General features: G+C 45.6%; 1 protein-coding gene across 13 annotated transcripts in view; it reads left to right on the top strand.

The window, feature by feature from the left end:
- The window catches only part of RERE (arginine-glutamic acid dipeptide repeats), a 396332-nt gene that overhangs the window by 359457 nt on the left and 13946 nt on the right, over positions 1-22929 (top strand). For 10 of the 13 annotated variants that reach the window (XM_037881385.2, XM_037881387.2, XM_037881386.2 and 7 more), the window contains 7 exons: positions 12180-12342; positions 14015-14107; positions 14870-15069; positions 16485-16646; positions 18749-18862; positions 19755-21133; positions 22073-22295. In XM_037881385.2, the coding sequence (XP_037737313.1) occupies positions 12180-12342; positions 14015-14107; positions 14870-15069; positions 16485-16646; positions 18749-18862; positions 19755-21133; positions 22073-22295 (2334 nt within the window). The remainder of the gene's footprint in view (positions 1-12179; positions 12343-14014; positions 14108-14869; positions 15070-16484; positions 16647-18748; positions 18863-19754; positions 21134-22072; positions 22296-22929) is intronic. The other 3 variants (XM_043531922.1, XM_043531924.1, XM_043531925.1) reach the window with 1 other exon arrangement.

A 22929-nucleotide genomic window follows, 5' to 3' on the forward strand; every position in this document is an offset into this window, starting at 1 on the left:
CTCATCCCTCCTAGCTGCTCTCCTTCCCCCGCCACACTATCCATTTTTGGACTGGAGTTTCATTTACAAAGTGCAACCAACCCAGCTGATCACACTGAGTTTTGGGGGGAAGAAGATAAAGAATGGTCAGAAAAACAGAGCCTGTTGCATTATCTAGGTTTGTAAAAAGGCTCCCAAGCAGAGGGCAGGAGAGGAGAAAGCTAAACTACAGTTTAAAACTAATAGGTAGGGGAATAAATAGAGAGAATCTCTTAGATTATGATATTTACAGGAAATTCCCTAGGAACCATTTTAGATGGCAGAAGGATTTTTAATATATTTTAATAACACCACAACTATTCTTTGAGCCTGTTTTCATAATTTTAATAAGACAATTCAGACTGTGCAGTATCCTTATGTATCCAAAGAGGGCATTAATCAGCACTGCTGCACAATCTGTTGAGACTTATTGCTTAATTAGAACACACACAAACCTATTTGTCACTATGACAATGGCATGTGCACTAAGATTAAAATGGTAAAAACGCCCAGGTTAAACCTTCAGTGAAGTGCTCATGAAGCTACTTTGGGAAGAAAATGGAACACCTACAGTCCCGGTTACCTTCAGTCTTTCCTCGTTGGCTCTGTCGTCCCACGCTTTATTCCATCATTCTTAATTCAGTTATCTGATGCCATGAGAGAGTATTTGTGCTAGGAGAAGATACATTTGACTCCCCTGCTGCTGAGACACTAATGGAGGGCAACAACATAATGTGTATCTGGAGATATTTTCCAATTGCAGGTGAAGCACTGCCATTAGTAAAAACCCTAGGAAATAGAAAGTGGCTGTGGAGGATCCTGAAAGCCAAAGGGCGAGTGATTCTCATATCGGGGTATGTCGACCTGTCCCAAGGCGTGAATTAGGCTATGTCTCCTACACTACGCCGCTTTTAGCGACACAGCTGTGCTGCTAAAAGGCGCGCGGTGTAGCTGCTGTTTGTCGGCAGGAGAGAGTTCTCCTGCCGACAAAAAAAAAAAAAAAAACAAACTTCCACCCTCCACAAGCGGCAGTGGCTTTGTTGGCAGAAGAGTGCTGCTCACACCGGCTAGGGTGACCAGATGTCCCAATTTTGTAGGGACAGTCCCAATATTTGGGGCTTTGTCTTATGTAGGCATCTATTACCCCCCACCCCGTCCAGATTTTTCACATTTGCTGTCTGGTCACCCTAACATCGGCGCTTGTCATCGGCAAAACTTTAGTCTTTCGGGGGGGCGGGGGGAGAGTGTTGTTGTTTTCTTTAACACCTCTGAAGGACAAAAGTTTTGTCTTTCACTTGCCAGTGTAGACAAAGCCTTAGTCTGGCTCTTATGAATGGTTGTGGGGAACCTCTATGACTCCTTTTAGACTGATGCAAACAGTTCACACCAGCATTCTGAGGGCTTGTCATCATTGCTAAAACAGGAGCTTTTTTATCTTGGAGTCTATCATTCATGAGATAAAATGCACAGCGAAGACCAGATACTTTAGTTATACCACTAGATAACTTGCAGAGGTCAGGTCTGTACTCCTGCCTGGTCTTCGCTTTGTTTTGTTCTCGAATACAGGCACTGAGCAACAAGACACCCCTCTGCAAGAGGCTATGGGCTTGTCTCCAGGGCCAAAAAAAGGTTACCCCAGAGTAATTAAGTCGTATGAGCCTATCCTGAGACAAAAACAAAGCAAAGACCAGGCAAATGTACGGGGCTGACCTAGGCAAGTTTATCTTGTGGTAAAACTGAAGCGCCAGTCTCCCCTCACTCATAGTAGCTGAGGAGAGTTGTGCAGATTTTGTGTGTGTGTGTGTAATTGCACTAAAACGACCCCCTGCTGTGGTTTTGGTTTTTCCCCTCTTGGCAGTGCTGTGCTTTTGGGAAATTAAACAGCAGTTGTTATGTTTGCTCACTGTCTTATACCGTAACAGATACTTGAAGGTAAGTTGTTGTATTCATGTGACTGGTTCCACAGGAGCACTGTGTGCCGTGGTAGGGCTGTCAAACCTCTCAGATTCAGAAAGGCGCACATAGTGTTAATCCTTTGTTTACCTAAGGCAAGACTAAACACAAACACACAGGCACAGCTTGTACTGTGTATTTTACATTTGAAACCCACTGATAAGAAGTGAGAAACCAGGGCGTGAGGCACTTACTTGCTTTCAGTGGATTGTTTACGGGGTGGAATAGTTAATGCCTGCCCAGGCATTTTATTGTGTCCCTGAGAGAGGTTGATTGAGTTACAGCATAACACAAGAGGGCAGGAAAACAAAATGGTGGCAGAGGAGAGAGAGGATGGTGCCTTGTGCCAAGGAAACAACCTCCTAATAGGTTTCAGAGTGGTAGCCGTGTTAGTCTCTATCAGCAAAAACGAGGAGTCCTTGTGGCACCTTAAAGACTAACAAATTTATTTGGGCATAAGCTTTCGTGGGCTAAAACCCACTTCATCAGATGCATGGAGTGAAAAATACAGTAAGCAGTAAATATATATTACAGCACATGAAAAGATGGGTGTTGCCTTACCAAGTGGGGGGTCATTGCTAACGAGTCCAATTCAATTAACCTCCTAATAACTACACATATCCTGTGCTAGCAATAATGCTGGGTTACAGAAAGACGTGGGCAATTGAGTTGTTCTCAGACGGCGTGTGAAACTTCCCCTCAGGAGCAAGTCTCCCTGCTTAGTGGTGTAGTAATCTGAGCCTTTTTGATTTTAGCAAATCTAGACTTGGAAGTGTGATGTGCCGTTCTGTTTGTACACCGTGTTTGTGGTTAGAAGGCTCGGTCTGAAGAAATAAGGCCGGTTTACACCTAACACCTAGGGTAAGTCTACACGGCAGGCGCACGGCGGCACAGCTGCAGCCACGCTGTTGTAGCGTAGCCACTTCCTGGAATGACAGAAGTGTTTTTTCCGTCGCTGTAATAAATCCACCCCCTCAAGGGGCAGTATCTAGGTCAATCAAAGATTTCTTCTACTGACCTAGCAGTGTCTACACTGTGGGTTAGGTTGGCTTAATTATATCTCTCGGTGTGAATTTTTCACACTCCTGAGCAATGTAGCTAGGTCGACCAGTTTTTCAGTGTAGACTAGGCTTTAGGTGTACGCTGAGTGGCTTGTTGGTGCCAGCTAGCAAAGGGCTCACAACTCTGTGTCAGCAACTCCTGTCAGGCCTGACAAACTCACTACACCTAAATGCTTCTTTCATAGTATTTACCCAGAAAGGTTTATCTGAGGTGTCGCATGGAATCTCATGTCATACTGATACTCACCATCGGGTGATGTACATACAGGTGACACTTAAGAAATTGTGTGTATGTACTGAAAGTATGTCTTGGAATCTGTCCCCCAGGCAGGGTTGGCAAATTGGTTTTCCCAGACAAAGAGCTGTGGAATAACCTGCCTTAGTTCATGTATATATTAAGCATTGTAAAGCGAGCACAGAGGAAGCCCCATCTGCATGTAAAAACAGGAAAAAATACGTCGTCGGGTGCGTTGGGTAAGGGGGTGGAGAGTGAAAGGAGTATGTGCCTTGGAGCCAGTGCCCCAGAAAGGAAACCGCCAGTCTGTTACTCAGTGATCAGAGAGGTTGAAGCGTTTGCCCCTCTGACATGTACATTGGCCAAACCGGACAGTCTTTATGCAAAAGAATAAATGGACACAAATCTGACATCAGGAATCATAACATTCAAAAACCAGTAGGAGAACGCTTCAACCCCTCTGGTCACTCAGTAACAGACTTCAAGGTGGCAATTTTGCAACAGAAAAGCTTCAAAAACAGACTCCAGCGAGAAACTGCTGAACTGGAATTAATTTGCAAACTAGATACCATTAACTTGGGCTTGAACAGAGACTGGGAGCGTCTGGGTCATTTACACAAATTGAATCTATTTCCCCATGTTAAGTATCCTCACACCTTCTTGTTAACTGTCTGAAGTGGGCCATCTTGATTATCACTCCAAAAGTTTTTTTTCTCCCGCTGATAATGGCGCATCTTAATTAATTAGCCTCTTAGAGTTGGTATGACAACTTGCACCTTTTCATGTTCTCTGTATGTATATATATCTTCTTACTATATGTTCCATTCTATGCATCTGATGAAGTGGGCTGTAGCTCCTGAAAGCTTATGCTCAAATATATTTTTAGTCTCTAAGGTGCCACAAGTACTCCTGTTCTCTAAGGCCCCGATGTAGACGCCACTAGGTCAACAGAAGAATTCTTTTATGGATCTGTCGGAGGAATGGACTAACTACAGTGACAGAAAAACCCCTTCCATCACTGTAGCAAGTGTCTACACTATGTTGCTACTGGCAGAGGTGCTGCTGCACCATATTTGTGCCACTGTAGCATCTGTAGTGTGGACATAACATAAGAATAAAGGATTTTGGACACCTGGAATGCTCTCGGATGTGATGGGAGCTTGACCTCCTCCCATCCATGCTTGGTCTTCAGCATGTGAGGTGATAGCTAGAGTGGGGTCATTCTGCTGTCCCAAAGAGCTCAGAATCTAATCAGAAGACAGGCCAAAAAAATGATGAGAGTAGAAACATCTTAATGTATTTTCCACTTGAAATCTGTGCGCTGGAGGATGTGGGTGAAGCACTGTTTTCTGCCCTCATTGTAGTTTCCTTCTTCCTTCCTTTTTGGCTGTTTGTCTACAAGGTCTTTCTCTTCTCCACTGATCGAGCTGCTGGGACACAATCACCTTTCTCCCAAGGGAGGTGACTTCTGGTGACGCTCTGTTCCCTTGGACGCACCACCATGTCCTACCCACGGGGAAGTTCAGTGATTCCCACTTTGCCAGGTCTGTTTGCTCATCACTCCCAGCTCTGCCTTTTGAAGTAGGGAGTACTTACGTGTGAGCAAAGCTGGAAATCTCTGACACAAGGGAGTGAAGCACACTGCCAGACACACAGCTCTCCCCCACTGCTATGGAAAAACTGCATTTCTCATACTTCTGACGTAGGCCCTGAGCAGCATCACTGACACCTCAGTCTGGGAGACCCACAAATACCACCAAGGAAGCTGTCTGGGAAGGAAGGATGACATTTGGCCCCAAGACAGTGCTGCTTCCATTGCGCTATGAGGGGGATGCATTACTTATGGCAGACTAATAATTGCCAGTGAGCATGGTGGGCACAACAAAGCTCTGGAGGGGAGAAGATTGAATTTGTGCTTGCAGGGAAGAGAGGAACTTAGTGGATGGTGGTGTCTCCTGAGCTGAGGTTAGGGTATACTATCTGGGAATATCCAGGATTCCAAGCAGATTAATGGAGAGACAAATCTCCTCTCCAGGGATCGTAGCATCATAGAATATCAGGGTTGGAAGAGACCTCAGGAGGTCATCTAGTCCAACCCCCTGCTCAAAGCAGGACCAATACCCAATTAAACCATCCCAGCCAGGGCGTTGTCAAGCCTGACCTTAAAAACCTCAAAGGAAGGAGATTCCAAACTCATCCTCTCTATTAAGAGGGTGCAACTTGCAGTAACTTCTGTGGGAGTTTTGCTCCCTTATCCCAAGGACTGGATTTAGTCCCAGATCTCATAGTGGGAGAGGGAAATGTGTTCCAACTGGAAGAGGTGGATACTTGGAATGCGTCTCTACTGCGTACTTAACTTGAGAGGAGGAAGGCAAGGGTCTGTGTAGGTCTAGCAAGCTAGAGGAGCCAGTTACTGATACTGGACGATGCTGTTTGGAGCACTCTCTCGTATCCAGAGCTCAGAGCTTGAGGTCCAGGTTCCGTAATAAGAGGAAGGCCTGTGTAAGGAGGGAATCATAGAATAGAATCATAGAATATCAGGGTTGGAAGGGACCTCAGGAGGTCATCTAGTCCAACCCCCTGCTCAAAGCAGGACCAATCCCCAATCAAATCATCCCAGCCAGGGCTTTGTCAAGCCTGACCTTAAAAACTTCCAAGGAAGGAGATTCTACCACCTCCCTAGGTAACGCATTCCAGTGTTTCACCACCCTCTTAGTGAAAAAGTTTTTCCTAAGGGAAAAACTGAGGGAGGCTAGGTGTTGTAGACTGCGTTCCAGATATCGCGGGTGGGGGGCGATGCACTTGTCCACCAAAGTGAGTTATGGTCTGCGATGGGGGGGAACCAGGCCAAGCTGGTGGATGGTTGCAGCAGCTCTGGTTGAGCCAGAGAGTAAATAGCTGGTTGAGCCTGGTCCAGGATCTACAATCAAATGGACAAGGAGGCAGGTGCAGCAATGGACCCCTAAATTTACTTCATGTGTTAGACTTCTTCCCATCGATGCTTCCACTCTGTAAGGACATAATTTTTGGCTCCTTGGCAGTGCAGCACTGTAGTCGAAGAGTGCATGAACTGCCATAGCAATCGGATGTCAAGAGATCAGCAGTGGCGTCCCAACCTGGCCACAGGGATTCCTCTCCTGACTGTGGAGCAGAACTTCAAATAGCAAAATCAGAAAATGCAAAATTGGAGCTGTTTGGACAGACTGTTGGTTTATCACAGTTGGACTCTTCCTTATACATGCAGGAGTTGAGTAAATGAGACAAAATAGCTAGTCAGAAAATGCTACAGGGATAAGCCGCTCGTGTATTTTGTGGTGTTGGAAAAATAAAGATCAAGCACAACCCAAAAAGCGGTTGGTGTACTTGTGAGTCTGAGCTGAATGTAGTGGAACTGCAGTGACAGGTAGTACTCAGCTGATGGCTGTGTGAAACAAGGAAAACACCACCTTTGTTAGGTAACAGCTGATCTGAACGCTGCCCCATCCTTTCTAACCAAACACGTGGAATGCCTTTTTGGCTCCACTTTAGTAGACCATCAGCTCCATTAAGCAACAGATTTGCCAGTTCTCTAGTGGTTGCTCCAGTGCAACTGTAATGTGTCTCTTGTCTCACACACACTCACACTGATGCATGCACATACAGTTTCATGTACTTAACATTTGCAAATCACCATAAATGAGAAGCAAGGGGCATGCAGCACTTACTACTTTCGTGTTAGATAGTTAAGCGTATGGAGTAGTTAATAATGCCTGCCCCAGTGTTTTTAGTGGGGCAGGCATGATTAACTATTAATTTTATAGTGCTTGCTTGAGTTGCAGCAGAACACAGGAGGGCAGGGGAGGGAAATGGTGGCAGAGGAGAGAATGGTGCCTCGTGCCAAGGAGGCAACCTTCTAATAATTACAAATAGCCTGTGCAGCACTATCAGTAATACTGGGTTGCAGAAGGACATGACAGCTGAGCTGTTCTCAAATGGCATGTGGAGCCTGACTTTCCCAGCAGTGTGTCCCTCCTTTCTTGTTAGCCACAGAGCCAACCTCAGCTTTTTATCATGCTTCCTAATTTAATTTATTATTATTTGTCTTTAATTTGGGGGGAAATTACTCCTGTTTGCTGCTAATAATAATTTTAAAAAAGCGGGGGGGGAGGGGAATGCGTTCCCACCAAAGCCACTACCCAAGGACAGAACTAAAACAGGATTGATCTTATTTTGGATGATTTCAATGCATCTGTTGCTAGGACCATCCAACTCCTGGCATGACAAGGTTTTTAAAAATAGACTAAATATAGGCTGATTGGTTAGGAGCATTTCTCTGGGCTAGTGCTACTGCCCAGAACACTGTGGATTCAGAACAACCTTCTTTCCCTCTTCCCTCCTCCCCTCAGTACCCAGGCACCAAACCAGCTCAGTTCATCATGCTGTTAGCAATTATAATACAGAGATGTAAGATGTGTTGACTACGAGACCTTGCTCTGAGATGAGGTGAGATCACCAGGAACAAAATGATCATTACAGGCCATTCATGTCGGCAGAGTTTATGCTCCCATGTTTGCTTGCAAGCAAAAACAGTAGCTAATTTGCAAGGCAGCCTTTTGTAAAGGGGCCTTTTGATCAATGATTGCCTGTGTTAATGTTTCAGTAGGCTATTGATTCCTGGAACAGCTTTTGTTCCCTAAATTTATGTGCGATGGGTTTCGGCAGCACACACTATGCATGTTTGATTAAAGTTCAATTGACTTCACTCGTGGTGAAGCCGGGAGCCGTTTCGCTCTCTGTTTGTAGAACCAAAGCTTTCTGTGACATGTTCTTTTGTTTGTGCCCAAGCCCCTGCCACCCATGCAGTCACCAAAATGCGGTTCCTAATCCTCCCAGATTCACTCCACTCCATCATTTAATCCCTTAGGTAGACAGAATAGCGTTTGATGGCAAGGCACCTAATAAAACCTGGGTTGGAATTTGTGTACATATGTTCCTTTGGGAGAATAATATTAAAATCCTACTTACGTACTTCCTCGTTGATTTTTAACCCTGTGGTTGTGACGGAAGGTTGAGTCATTTAGTGAGTCATGTATCTGAAGCTCCAGAAATAAATCCTAACTATAGTTGGTTAACTCTTGTGATCACCCATTTCTTTAGTCTCGGCTAAGTGAGTCTGTTTCATTAATAATGTTAAAATTTGAGTCTTCGTTCAGATTTTTGAAGGATCAGTTTGGAATGAGATGTATGTTTCTGAAGTGGGCTTTACCCACAAATATAGGCAGGGTTAGTTTTCAAAGGATCTTTGTTTAATGGCCAGTGACCTTCATTCCTAGTTGTTACTTATTTTTACCAAAAATATTTCAGGGTTTTATAAAAGCTATTCTGTTTTTACCAATTTCCCCCCAAAATTTTTACCACTCAATTACATAAAAATACAGATTATTTTTAAAAATCCAATCCATTGCATTAGTAGATGTGTTTGTTAATAAATTAGTCTCCGTGTAAATGCGAGACTGTCTGGTCAAATAAGGTAATGTTGTGGAAGGTAGACACACACGCATGTGTGTTTGTGCACATCAGTGTTCAAATCCTAAAAAACAAGTGCTGGAACACCCTGGATCAGGCTCCCTGCTCCAGAAGGAAAGATTGCGGCTTGATACCCTGGGTTGACTCAGCTATCCTCTCTCTTCCCAGAGTGGGGAGCCAGGTCCAGATTCTTGAAGGTGTCCCTGGGGCTAGGAGGATCCCTGGACCTTGCTTTCTGCTCCGGAAGGAGGGGTGGCAGCTCAGTAACTTGGGCAGGCCCCAGTGTGCCCCTATATACCTAACTTCCCACTCCGGAAGGAGAGTTTGGGCCGCCCAGGTAACCGAGCTGCCATCTCTTCATTTGTGAGCCCAGAAGAGATTGAGGAGACGGTGTGAAGAGATGACACTCTTGCCTCTTCATCCTCTTCCACCTCCGGGCCCACTGTTGTCTTTATTCCTTTTTTCTTGTCCTCCCATCCCCCAGTATTAACCCCAGTATTTACCCAGAAAACTGTGAAGTTATTTTTTGCACCAATTTTCATCTTTTAAAAAAAAATTGTAACAAATACTGATAAATTCCTGGGAAATTTTAAAATAAAAACCGAAAGCAAAGGGCCTTGTTTATGGTGCAGCGTGTGCTTCAGTAATTTAATTTCCCTCAGGACTTGGTGGGTTTGCCACATGTAAATACAGCCCAGATTGATTCCCATTTCCTGTTTTTGATGGGAAATGGGGACACTGGTTTGCACTCTTCGGTTAACACGTCAGAGGATGCGTCTTCATCCACAGATGCAGAGAGTTGAGATTTACTGACTTCTCCCTGACACTGACACCAAGGGTTTGATAAAGATACATTTGTAGGTAAAGTGTGACTGGTAAGTTTGCTGAAGCTTTGCTGGCTTTGAGGCGAGGTCTAGCAACGTACAGTGGTATAATTATGTCATTCAAGGGTGTGGAAAATCCACCGACCTAAACTCTGGTGCAGGCAACGCTGTGTTGACGGGAGGGCTTCTCCCATCAGCGTAGCTACCACTTCTTGGGGAGGCGGAGTACCTGTACCCTCTCTCGTCAGCGTAGGTAACATCTTCACTAAGCGCTACAGCAGAGGACTGCACCAATGCAGAGCTATAAATGGGGACAAGCCCTGAAGAGCATTGTATGAACTCTCCATGGAATTTCAATTGCCCCTGGCAATAAATTGTCTCTCCAGTTTGGCGAACAGTAGTGCTGAATATATTTCAAGTCCACTTTGATGGGGTCAAAAATAGTTTCTAAAGCATCTGCATTAATTGAGTGTAATACGGTTTCGTGATTAGAGCAGGGAACTGTGTGTCAGGACACCTAGTTCTGTCCCTGCATCTACCACTGGCTTAGGCTGCATCTACACTTAAAACGCTACTGCGGGGTCGCTGTAGCGCTTCAGTATAAATGCTCACTACAGTGATGGGAGGGTTCTCCCATCGCTGTCGTTAATCCAGCCTCTTTCCCCCACCCCCCAAGGGGCGGAAGCTAGGTCGATGAAAGAATTCTTCTGTCCACCTAGCACTTGTCTACACCAGAGCGTAGGTCAGCATAGTCTCTTGAGTGTGGCTTTTTCAGACCCCTGAGGTGTAGCTGTGCCAATGTAAGACTCCAGTGTAGGCCAGCCCTTATTCCGTGCTCTTGGCCAACTCTCAGTTCCTGAGGCCTGATCTACACTAAAAAATTAGGTCGACCCAGTTAGATCACTCAGCGGTGTGAAAAATACACTCCCACCCACCCACCCCCGAGTGATGTAGTTAAGATGACCTAACCCCTGATGTAGACAATGCTAGGTCCATGGAAGAATTCTTCTGAGGACCGAGTTCCCACCTCCTGGGGAGATGAGTCACCTCCCGAGATGGCAGAACCCCTCCCGTTGGTGTAGGTAGGGTCTATGCTGAAATGCATCAGTGGTGCAGCTGTGTTGCTGTCGTATTCCAAGTCTAGATAAGCCCTGAGTGGCTGTATTTACCCACTGGTATTGAATGATGATGATGATACCTGCCTACTTCACTTTTGGAGACTGGAAAACTGAGTAGGTTTTTTTCATGAGGATTCTTGTGTCCTACCTAATCTAGGGCTGTAGCTAATTTTTTCTCTCTCACACACAAAGTGTCACTCTGAAATTGGTTGGGCGTGGGTATCATTTTAATGTTGGTAAATCTGCATCAATCGCACTCCCTATCAGTGCATAACAATACATCCGTTCTGTCTGCTATCCAGAATCAAAGTTGTGGTTGTGTGCTTCATCCAGAGTTCTCTATTTTAAGTTAGGCATCTTTAAAATCCTTAAGTGGTGTCCGATAACTTTTGTCTTGTCACTGTTTGCGATGTTCTGTACCCAGATTATGCTGTTACTGCTTGTTCTAGGCCATTGGAAGTTTTGACTGAGGAAGGCATCTTTAGTACAGAGTTAACTCAAGTGATCTACGCTGAGTAAAGACTGCAGGATTTGGCCCTGAGAGAGAGAGAGAGACCATTTTTTGTGGGCAGTTTAGGCATGTTTGTTTTGATGTTGATTTTCAAGGGACTAGTTAGAACTTCTCTGTTTCTCTGGCAACTTGAAAGAAACAACACCTTTTACCTTAGAGGCAGACAAGTCGCCAGAAAATGATGGGGATTTCAAAGGAAAAGAATGGATATTAAAACCACATGCTGTTCTTTAGCTCAGCATTTCATCCACTAGTTGGAATGTCATCTGCTCTAGGTTTTTGAATGTAAGCCAGATTCATTATGCTATGGAATTATCACGAGCTTCCCTGGGTGTGCTCTTTTACCTGCCTAATTAACTTCGATGTGGGCATATATATTTAGATTAAAGTTTGGCTTGCTTTAATATGGTTGAATAATACGGTTACCGCTTATGCTCAATCATGTTTTTATTCTAACATTCTACTTTTCAAACAGGAGTGTATTTAATGCTTGGGGCGTATTAAGGTGGGCAGGATATCATCTATTTGAACTGATCCCATTCTCACTGAAAGTGCCAGCGTTCTTTAAAAACCGTCTTTAGCCAGGACATGGCTTTTACAGCTCATTGGAGAGCTGGTACCTCTAGCAGTTCAGTGCCTACTAACTCTTTGCAGAGGTATTGATATAGTGCTTAAAGTAAAGAGCTCCCCCTGCTGAATCACCAATATCTGCACTTCCTGCAGTATGAAAGTGGTGGCTGGAGACTTCCCACCCAACTACTAAAAAAAAAAAAAAGTTTTGAAATTTACTTCCTCAGAAAAATATCTGTTTCTCTTCTAGCCAAGGGAATTTGTTTGTCTGTCTGAAAATATACCCTTAAGCTTTTTATTTTGTGTGCGTGGGAGAGGGAGAGAGAAAAGGGCTGACAAGTCAGCTGTGCGTGCCCCTCTAACATATTCCTTCTGTGTTTACAGGGAGAACTAATCACTTTCTATTACTATTGGAAGAAAACGCCTGAAGCAGCAAGTTCCCGAGCCCACCGTAGGCATCGAAGGCAGGCTGTGTTTCGGAGAATTAAGACTCGAACTGCTTCCACTCCAGTCAACACTCCCTCCAGGCCCCCCTCTAGCGAATTCTGTAAGTGGCAGCTAAAAGCAGCGCATTTATCTTTGTTTAGATGGATAGAACTGCAGTAATGTCGTGGCTCTCTGCCTTCAGCCGAAAAAAGCAAGAAAATGGAGTTCAGGCTGTTGGCTTCTCCTGTTCCCACACCATTATGCCTGAGTATAGCAGGTGTCTGTGATCAGCAAGTGATGTTTTGTACCATGTGCAATGCAGCGCTTAGGCACAGAAGCCCAGTGTAAGGATGGAGACTTTGACCTGGCTCTCAGTTTCCCTGTTTGTCATAGTTGCTTGTGTGTGTTGAATTTTCCCTGGGATTATTCCAAGAACCACGCTTAGAAAAGGCAAGAAATAAAGCAAACTTTCCCCCTGCAAGCTGTGTTCCATGACCATACTTTCTGCTCTTTACAACTAATGCCATGTTATAGTCAGTATTGCTATATCTTCACAAATTTAAGGCTACGTCTACATTACACTCTGTCGGCATAATTTATGTGTGTCTGCGGTGTGAAAAACCACCTCCCTGAGCGACATAAGTTACACCGACGTAGCGCTGTGCACACGAGCGCTAATGTCGGTGGGAGAGCTTCTCCTGGCAGCACAGCTTCTACAGCTCTCAGGGGTGGTTTTATTATGCCAACAGGAGAGCTCTCCTGTCAGCATCGAGCGTCTTCACCAGACGGGTGCTGCATCAGGCCAGCTGTGTCGCTGCAGCACTGTCTATATGGACGTGGCCTTAGAAGCACCATGATATTGATTATTCAGGTGCTTTTGGCTCAAAGAATAAACAGAGCCCAATACAGTCTAGCACATCACTAAGTGTTATAGCAACACTGATCTCAGTGTGGTTGTAAGGAATATATCATCGTATAAAAGGCTAAAGATTCCCTTAAAGTTTTAATCCCTTTTTATGGACTAAATCCAGCAAATTACCACCCCACCAACCCAGTTCAGAAATGTCGCCAAAATAATTGGAAGTAGGGTTTTTGGGATGGGGAAGGGGGAGGATGCATCTGATGAAGTGAGCTGTAGCTCACGAAAGCTTATGCTCAAATAAATTCCTTAGTCCCTAAGGTGCCACAAGTACTCCTTTTCTTTTTGCAAATAAATAAAATGTAATTCAATCATAAAATGTACCTTTTAAGGAATGATTGCACTGGATTCTTGTTGTGCCTTTGTACAGAAGGATCAGAAAGCACTTTACACACTACCAAACTATATACAAGAATCTCTTTACCCACCTGTGAAATTCAGCCATCTTCTGGGTGAAACACGGCATTTGAACACATTTGTTCAGATATTTAGTTTGAAGAGAAGTCCTTGTTGCAGAAACACATGCATGTTCTATTTGAGTACACAAAAATGCTACGCATCTTGTTGAAGACAGGAAGTAAAAAAAAACAAAAAACTCCAGTTGAAACTGCAGGGGGTGGAATTTAGGTCTATAGAATATTAATATCTGATGTGGAATTTGGCCAGAAACGTTAAGTGAACATCCTACTCTTGAAAATTGCCCTGAGACTTAATTTCCGGCAATTACTGAAGCTATCAGCCTTGTTTCACGTGAATGATGGCACCTCCAGAGGCACAGCTAGAATGTTGCACCATAAATGGTTATTCAGTCAACTAGTGTAAAATAAAACAGCCTTCTGATTTTCCCTTTTCCTTCTTTTCTTTGCTTACTCAGTGGACTTGAGCTCAGCCAGCGAAGATGATTTTGACAGCGAGGACAGCGAACAGGAACTGAAGGGTTACGCCTGCCGTCATTGCTTCACAACCAGTATGCACTTGATGTATCTCCTTGCATTGTGCTAGTGCCTGTCAACACCGCTTCGTCCAAGGAAGCGCGGTTCTCATGCACGTATAGCTGTGCTAAAAACATAACGATGGATCAGCCAAAATATGCATCATTCTAGCAGAGAGTTAATCGTGATTTACCATTGCAAATTAGTATTACTGCGATGGGAGAGGATCCTGGAAGTTAGACATTTATGCAGTCATGCATACATGTCTAAACAGAGTCCCTTATATAATCCATTTACTGTATAGCAAATCAGTATTTGACTGTGACTGTCAGATATATAACACAAATTCATGATGCATCAAGGCTTTTCTGCGTCAGCTTCACTCCTGTAAGTACTCCTGAAAGCCCTCTGATGCTTGTGCACATGCACAGAGTGCATGCTTAGAGCCCGGAGGTAAGTAAGGGAAGGGAGAGATGAAATGTTCATGAAGCATTTAGCTTTTAGAAACCAAGACCTTGAAGAAAGAATAGCTGCCTAACAGACTCCCCAAATGCAGCAGAAGAGTCATTTTTTTCTTTATTATTTTTCAAAGCAGCAGGTGTCTATTTAATTAAAGAAATAGTCTGTAACTGAGCATGGTAAATGTTAACGGAAACATGAAGTCACCCTGGAACAGGCAATGTTTTCCAGAGAAACCTTAGGCTTAGTCACCTGTAAAGGCTGGTAGTGTTCCAATTTGTATTAAATTTAAAGTGTAGGTGTTCAATATCTAATAGATTGTATATTTCCAACAAAAGCCTCCAAGGACTGGCACCACGGCGGTCGCGAAAACATCTTGCTGTGCACTGACTGCCGCATCCACTTCAAGAAGTACGGAGAGCTCCCGCCCATCGAGAAACCAGTGGACCCTCCGCCCTTTATGTTTAAGCCTGTCAAAGAGGAAGATGATGGACTCAGCGGAAAGCATAGCATGAGGACGAGGCGGAGTCGAGGCTCGGTAGGCCCGTCCCTCTTCGTTACCTGTGCATTCAGGCTTCTCCCTGAAGGAGAGGTGCAGGTTGGAAAGTTCCAAGTGTGGAGAGTCGTATTTGCAAATAGGCTTCTAAAGCTGCACTTACAGTCTCTTCCCTGCCACTCTGCTTTGGGGCATTCCTGCCATACTTGTAGACACAAAAATACAGTTGCACGTGTGCAGAATTTTGGAGGCCTTTTTGAAAGGCCTTTTTGAAAAATTGGCCTGAGGTAACTCCCCTTGGAGAGTTCTAGTCACACTTGGTGTATATTTAATGTCTCAAACACAAATCCTTCTTTTTTGTTGAATGAATGCCATCATCAAAGAAGGTAAATGACCAGAATATGCGGCAGAATTCACACTGGTACCTGTCTTCCTGCTTGCTGGATTCCTTCAGCAGTAACCCTGGGACACATTTTCAAGGAAGAATTTTAAAAGTTTAAATGCTACTTCTCTTTGTGCTTACCAAACATTCTCCCCACACCACTGAAGTTAAAAATCTCATTGCCTAAATAGACAATAATCACAGTCTTTGATGTAAAGGTATGGTATTTTGTCCCAAAAGGCTTTGCCCACAGTAATGTGCTGAGAGCATTGCTGAAGTAGAGCCACTTGTGGAGAGCCAACTTACTGCTCAGCAGGGTTGGAGGGGAAACTTCAGCTTGTTTGGGGCTGGCCATCCGTAAACCCTGATTGATTGGGACTGTCAGACAGTAACAGCTTTCTTTTTTCACTAGCCTCCCCTCTCCACCTTTCTGGTCACATTAATGTTGTCGTTGCTGCCGAATACCTTGTCAGGTTGCGCTGTCAGCTCAAGTTGGCTTCATTATTTTTATGGTAGCCATCCATCCAAACAGCTGCTAAATTAGGAGGGAACAGATGAAACAGCATTAATTATTGCTACATAATCTACTGTGATTCTCATTGCGTAGCAGAAACACATGGAAGCTTTTAGTGGTTTTAGGAACTGCACTGGCCTGCCTGAATGCCTTATCTCTTTTGGTCACTCTCATATCTGTCTTGGTTTATGCCAGCAGATTTCTTTTTTAAGATGGAACATTGGGGCGGGGAGGCTTCCCTCCCCCTTACAAAGAGATGCCTAGCATGTGAACAGCAGCTGTGGGAACATCTTTGTAATGTTCTCATTTCCAGCAGACACTACTTAATAAAATAAGCAGCACTTCATGATTTTGGGTAGGCAAGTTAAGGATTTGCCTCCTGTCATTTTAAACCCAGATGAGCCTTCCTGGACAGATTGTAAAAACATTTAACGCTCTTGGTTTTTCATTTCTCAGGCACTGAGCTAGAGCGCTCATCCTTGCAGTAACTTGGGGGAAAAGCAAAAGGTTTGGAAAAATACTGGTTTATTTATATGCTTTTTATTTGTATTAAATTGATAGATGTCTACACTACGTAGTGGTCGTAAAAAGCAGCCAGCCAGCCCTGATGGTAGAGCCTCGCCCACTAACGAAGACATCAGATCCAGTGGCCGCAACTCTCCCAGTGCTGCTAGCACCTCCAGCAATGACAGCAAAGCAGACTCTGTGAAGAAGTCCACCAAGGTAAAAGTTGCTTGAGATTCGCTGTCCTTGGTTCAGGATCTGGGCTGTTTTCAGTTCAGTGAATTCAGCTTAGGAGCTTGGAGCAGGCCAGAGACCTAGGTTTGACCTGGGGATTTTTGCTTTCCTGCCTGTACAGAAGGCCTGGGATTTGGATCTGAGGGTAGATGTTGCTCCTCATTGTTCCAGTGATCAGAGCTGTTCTATAAATACAGGCGGACGCATAATGGTGATGAGCAGATTTTTTTTTTTAATAAACACACACTCTGTATATACTAAAGAAGTGAATGGCCGACGCCTCAGGCATCCTCTGGTACTTTTTTTCTGAAAGCACTCCCAGACCCACAAACCTGACATTTTAGACTTTCAATAAGCACAAAGACCCTCACAAGAAGTTACTAAAGAAACAAAGTAGTCATGGGGCAAAGAGCACAGCATTGTGATGAACTGAAAGCTGGCAAAGAGACAGGACACAGAAGGAATAAGTGGTCAGTTTTCATCATGGCAGAAGGTTAACAGCAGGGTGCCTTCAGGTTCCATGCTAGGACTGGTGGTGGTTACCGTATTTATCTATAGTCTGGAAAAGTGGGTGAGCGGGAAAGGTGGCAAAATTTGCAGGCAGCCCAAAATTTGCAGGCAGCGCAAAATTAGTCAAGTTCAGAGAAGAGCATGAGGAACTTCAAAGGGACTCACCATGCTAAGTGAATGAGCAACACCATGATAGCTGAAATTCAGTGTTGATAAAGGCAAAATAACGTATGTTGGAGGGCGAATCTGAAGTAGTCATATACCTTAGAGTTCTTAATTAACCGTGTCAACTCAGAAAAGGGACTTCAGCATTAATTTAGACAGCACACGCAAGATCTCTGCTCAGTGTATACCTTCAGTCAGCAAACAAACAGTGTTATGAGGCATAAGGAGTGCGATGTAGAATCATACAATAAATATAATGCCATTATATAAATCAATGATACTTCCTCATCTGAAATATCACCCTATCTCAAAAGGATATTGTGGAATTAGAGGAAATTCAGAGAAGGCTGACAGGAATGATTAGTGACATGGAAAAAACCTCTGCTGGAGAGAAATTGAAAGATTGTGATTTAGAAAGGAGAAAAATGAGAGAGGATATGATAAAAGTATATAACATAACTAATAGTCTAGAGAAGGTAGGATCGGGAACGTCTGTTCTTGCCTCATAATACAAAAACTAGGGGGACAGTCAGTGAAATTAAATTTAAAAAGGGGCATGTTGAAAACTGATAAAAATATTTTTCATACGTGGTAATCAGACTGTGGAACTCATTACCATATGATATCAAGACTGAGAACTTAGCCAGATTCTGAGAAATCGAACATTTATATGGATAACAAGAATATCGAATGTTACACCTCATGCTAACAAACAATGTTGTAAGGGATATAAAACTTCACATTTCAGGGCTTTAGCCAGTCTCATGGGGGCACAGATTATCCCACATCTCCCTGCTGCAAGGTTCTTGCACCTTCCTCTGAAGCTTCTGGTGCTGGCCACTGTCAGACATAGGATATTGGATTAGACAGATCTTGGGTCTGATCTTGTCTGGCAAATTGTATGGGACTTCTTATGGCATTTGGACTTAATATAGGTCAAAGGGGTAGGACCAGCACTTTCCCTTTTAAATATATTCCTGTTTAGAAATGTGAGTTTAAAATAATGTCTTGATAAGTGTTCTGTTCAGGTTGTCCACTTACTCCCACTAGCCTGTGTAACGAATGCTGTGAGGGACTTACTTGCAAGCTGCCTCCCAGCTTGATGTCCTCTGAGGCAGAACTGTAGCTTCATTCTGGGCCCCCCGCTATGTTTGGACATGAAAGCCAATGGGGAACAGCTCCTACCAGATGGGAAGTGCCTCAGCAGCTCCAGAACGCAGATCCCTGTTCTCCCCTTCGAACAGGGGAAGAGGCATATTGACTAAATTAACCTCTGATCAGCTTTCCGCCTCCATAGGAACTTTCCTGTGTGGTTAGCATCAGTATGAAGCCTCCCAGTGTGAGTAAGTGCTCCATTTAGCGTCACTTTAACTTCCCTAATAAACTGTTCTTGTCTGTTCCTTTTGTGGCAGAAGATAAAAGAAGAGGCATCTTCTCCTCTCAAGAGTTCCAAGCGCCAGCGGGAAAAGACAGCATCTGACACAGAGGAACCTGAGAGAACCAACGCCAAAAAATCCAAAACTCAAGTGAGTCCCTGTGGCAGAGCGACAGTCCTGCCTGTTGCCCTCTGAACTGGATGTGCACTCCATTGGTGGCTAATATTGGCCACCACCATCTCCCCCCAGTATAGAGAGAATCTAAAATCCAAACCCAACAACAAACCAGAAACACAACATTGATTTAAACCGCTTCCAAAATGCCAGAACAGCAAATAGTAATTTAATCTGTGGCTGGAAAGCAACCCACTTCTTAATGCGTTCCTTCTGCCGGGAGAGGAAGGGAAGGACGTGGGTAGGGATTGATGCCCAAGCATGTTGTCTTTTTCCATATTAATATCTCCAGGGTCTTAGCACAGTTTGATTTTAGCTTTTTTTCTTTTTGTTAATCTGTGTCCAAATTTTATTTCGGTGTCAGTTTTTTTCTCTTCCCTACACCTCTCAACAACAAACTGGAAGGAAACCAAAGTGAGAGCCCTCTTCAGATAGATCTAAAATTAACCTGAGTCCTTGGCCACAGTAGCCCTAACAGAGCGTAATGTATCTGAAGTCACTCTCAGGCCTTGTGTTTTAAATAGAAATGTAATTGGGGGAAATGCAGCTGAACAAAAAGTTCTAGGAAACCAGTTAAGTCTGCGAGTCCCTGAATTTTGTATATGTAATGCCTGACATTCTTAGTCCATTTGAAATTGGCCAGGTTCACCCCTAGCATTGGATCTGGGAGTTTCTAGCCCTCAGTCCTGTATGTTGGCATCCCCTGTACTGCAGGGTTTATTTACAGTGAGGGCTATGGGGTGGCTGGGCAGTAATGTAGCATATAAATGGGGGTGGCTGGAGTTACGCTGGCCATACCAATGGGAGCGGGTAGCTCTCCTTCGCCACATCAGTGATTATAAGGGGACCTTTCCCCCCATCTCAACAGGAGATCAGCAGGCCAAACTCTCCCTCGGAGGGGGAGGGGGAAGGCGAAAGCTCGGATAGTCGCAGCGTCAATGATGACGGGAGCAGTGATCCAAAGGACATTGACCAGGACAATCGAAGCACGTCGCCCAGTATCCCCAGCCCCCAGGACAATGAGAGTGACTCGGATTCATCTGCTCAGCAGCAGATGCTACAGACGCAACCTCAAGTGCTCCAGGCACAGAATGTCCCTGCCCAGGCTCCACCTTCTACCCCGCCCGTTTCAACACCCTTACCAACACCCTTACCAGCAGCATCAAGCACCCTTACAGCTCCCCTGCAGGTTTCACCGTCAGTGTCTCAGCCTCCCAGCCAGCCCCCAGCGCCACCACCTCACTCTCACATACAGCAGGCCCCTGCTTTGCACCCTCAGAGACTCCCTTCCCCGCACCCGCCGCTGCAGCCTTTGACTGTGTCTCAGAGTCAACCCCAGGGTCCTGCCTCATCGCAGCCACATTCACAACCTCCGCTTCATGGCCAGGTCCAGCCTGTCCCTCATAACCTGCAGGCCCAGCCTCTCCTGCCTCATCCAGTACCTCCTCAGCCTTTCCCTCTGCCCGCACAGCCTTCTCAGTCTCAGGTTCCCCTTCAGACACAGCCTGCTTCTCACCCGCATGCCGCTCTGCAGGTTCAAGCGGTGCAGCCTGCCCTGCAAGCGCAGGCTGCACTGCAGCAACCGCAACCCCCTCGGGAGCAGCCCCTGCCTCCAGCCCCCATGGCCATGCCTCACATCAAACCCCCTCCTACGACCCCGATCCCGCAGCTTCCCACTCCCCCGTCCCACAAGCACCCTCCCCACCTCTCCGGGCCATCTCCATTCTCCATGAATTCCAACCTGCCGCCACCACCTGCTCTGAAACCTCTCAGCTCCCTTTCCACCCATCACCCTCCTTCTGCGCACCCTCCTCCCTTGCAGCTGATGCCTCAGAGTCAGCCACTGCAGTCTTCTCCAGCCCAGCCTCCGGTCCTGACTCAGAGTCAGAGTCTTCCACCAGCAGCGAGCCACCCCCCATCTGGCCTCCATCAGGTATCCTCCCAGGCCCCCTTTTCTCAGCATCCATTTGTCCCTGGGGGCCCGCCTTCCATCACTCCTCCATCTTGCCCTTCCACTTCCACACCACCTTCCGTGCCTGGCGTCCCGTCTCAGGCATCTGTCCCCACCTCTGCGGCTTCCAGTGGAAACGTTCCAGTGGTGACATCCTGCACAATACCGCCTATTCAGATCAAAGAAGAGGCTCCCGATGAGGCAGAGGAACCAGAAAGCCCACCTCCCCCACCCAGAAGCCCATCGCCTGAACCTACTGTGGTGGACACACCAAGTCATGCCAGTCAATCAGCCAGGTAATGGAGGGTGTTGGCAAATTCTTCATTCTGTGCTCTGCCGTTCCACAGAGCTGCATTAAGAGATTCGCCGCGTGCTTGCTGGCTGGGCCAGCAGGGATTGAGTGTTACAGCCTTGATACCTACAGTCGTGGAACTGGGGATTTGCTGTACTGCAGCCTCTGTTTGCCAGCCTCTTTGGCAATAGAACAGTTGTCTAAGAGCCTGTCCGCGCTGATTGAAATTGTGCTACCAGTGCTCCTGTTGGAATATCGTTGTTACTAGCATAGTCTCCGTAACCTGACATTCAAGTATTAAATCACAATGTAGGTAAGACCCTGTGCGCCCCCGCCCCCCTTCTCTCCCACCCCCCCCCAAAACTTGCAGCAGGGCTCTATGACTTGTATGCAGGAACCCTGGAATTATGCCCGGTCTCCCCCAAAGCTTGCTACTCTCCTGATACAGCACAGAATCCCTTGTTTATTTTTCTACAGGTATTAATTTACAGCGCCCCCTAATATTCGGTCTCCAGCATGCAGCCTATTTCTGTGTTGAAAAACATGGTTATTTCAGTTGCATGGATGAAGTTTACAGGGCAGATTTCCAAAGATACAAAGGGAAGTTGGGCACCACGGGCACTGGGTACGTATCTCCCAGTTGTGCCTTTGGAAATCTCTCCTCATTCTGTCACCGTTTTTCGGGGAATGAAAAACCCTCATCAAGCCCAGTGTCAGCCATTGTATTCAGACTGATATTGCAGGTACCATCTGTGAGAGGTTCCTGCTAGACGGCTAGTCTGTGGAAGAGGAACACACAGTAAAGTTAGTTCCTTTCTGGGCTCTCAATGGAGCAACTGGTAATGTAAATCCGAAGTGTTGTATAATTCCCCTTTGATGTGAGGCTGTCAAGTCACAGACTCTTGGTGTTTCCCAGGCCTAAATTCTCTGTTTTCTCTCTCAGGTTCTATAAGCACCTGGACCGTGGCTACAACTCATGCGCAAGGACAGACCTGTACTTCATGCCTCTGGCAGGATCCAAACTGGCCAAGAAGAGAGAGGAGGCAATCGAGAAGGCCAAGCGGGAGGCAGAGCAGAAAGCAAGAGAAGAGAGGGAGAGGGAGAAAGAGAAGGAGAAAGAGAGGGAGAGAGAGCGGGAGCGTGAAAGAGAAGCAGAAAGAGCGGCGGTATGTTTATTGGTCTGCTGTGCAGGAAGGGTATGTTAGGATCTGTATTAAATGATGACTGTAAAATGTTGGGGATACATTTGCAAACCTCCATTAGAGTGCTTAGTGCAGGCACAAGCATGGCATGGAGGGAGCAGTTGGGTACATGCGAAGCACAGGAACATTGAGGGTGAGTGCAAGCAATGTTTTGGGTTGTGAGCATGCCATTGGCACATCTAGCTGGCTTGTACCTGTCCCTTCCTGCGCTGGCCCCACCCACTTGCCTCAGGGCTCCCCCCACAGTGGAATAGGGTGTTGTAGGCAGCTTACTGTACTGCTCATCTTCTCCTGGTGGATCTGCAGCCTCTGTTGTACTGAGAGAAGCCAAGGCAGCCTGGGGGCTGAATTGGGCCCGACATCAATAAAACACTTTCAAGATGAAAAGTGGTACCTAAATGCGCAGGAACAGTAAATACCCATTAGCTGTTGGTGAATTCTGTTGGTTCCCTTTGTGCTGCAGGCACAGAACGCCTGAACGTACATGGCATATCCCTTGCCTGTTGCCTGATGTATCATTTAGGGGAGCTCCCAGAAAGGGGTAGGGCGAAGGCAGTGAACCTTTGACATGTGTTTGACTTGAGAATACCTAATTTTT

The sequence above is a fragment of the Chelonia mydas genome, chromosome 18 (genome assembly GCF_015237465.2).
Source record: "Chelonia mydas isolate rCheMyd1 chromosome 18, rCheMyd1.pri.v2, whole genome shotgun sequence".
Classification (NCBI taxonomy): Eukaryota; Metazoa; Chordata; order Testudines; family Cheloniidae; genus Chelonia; species Chelonia mydas.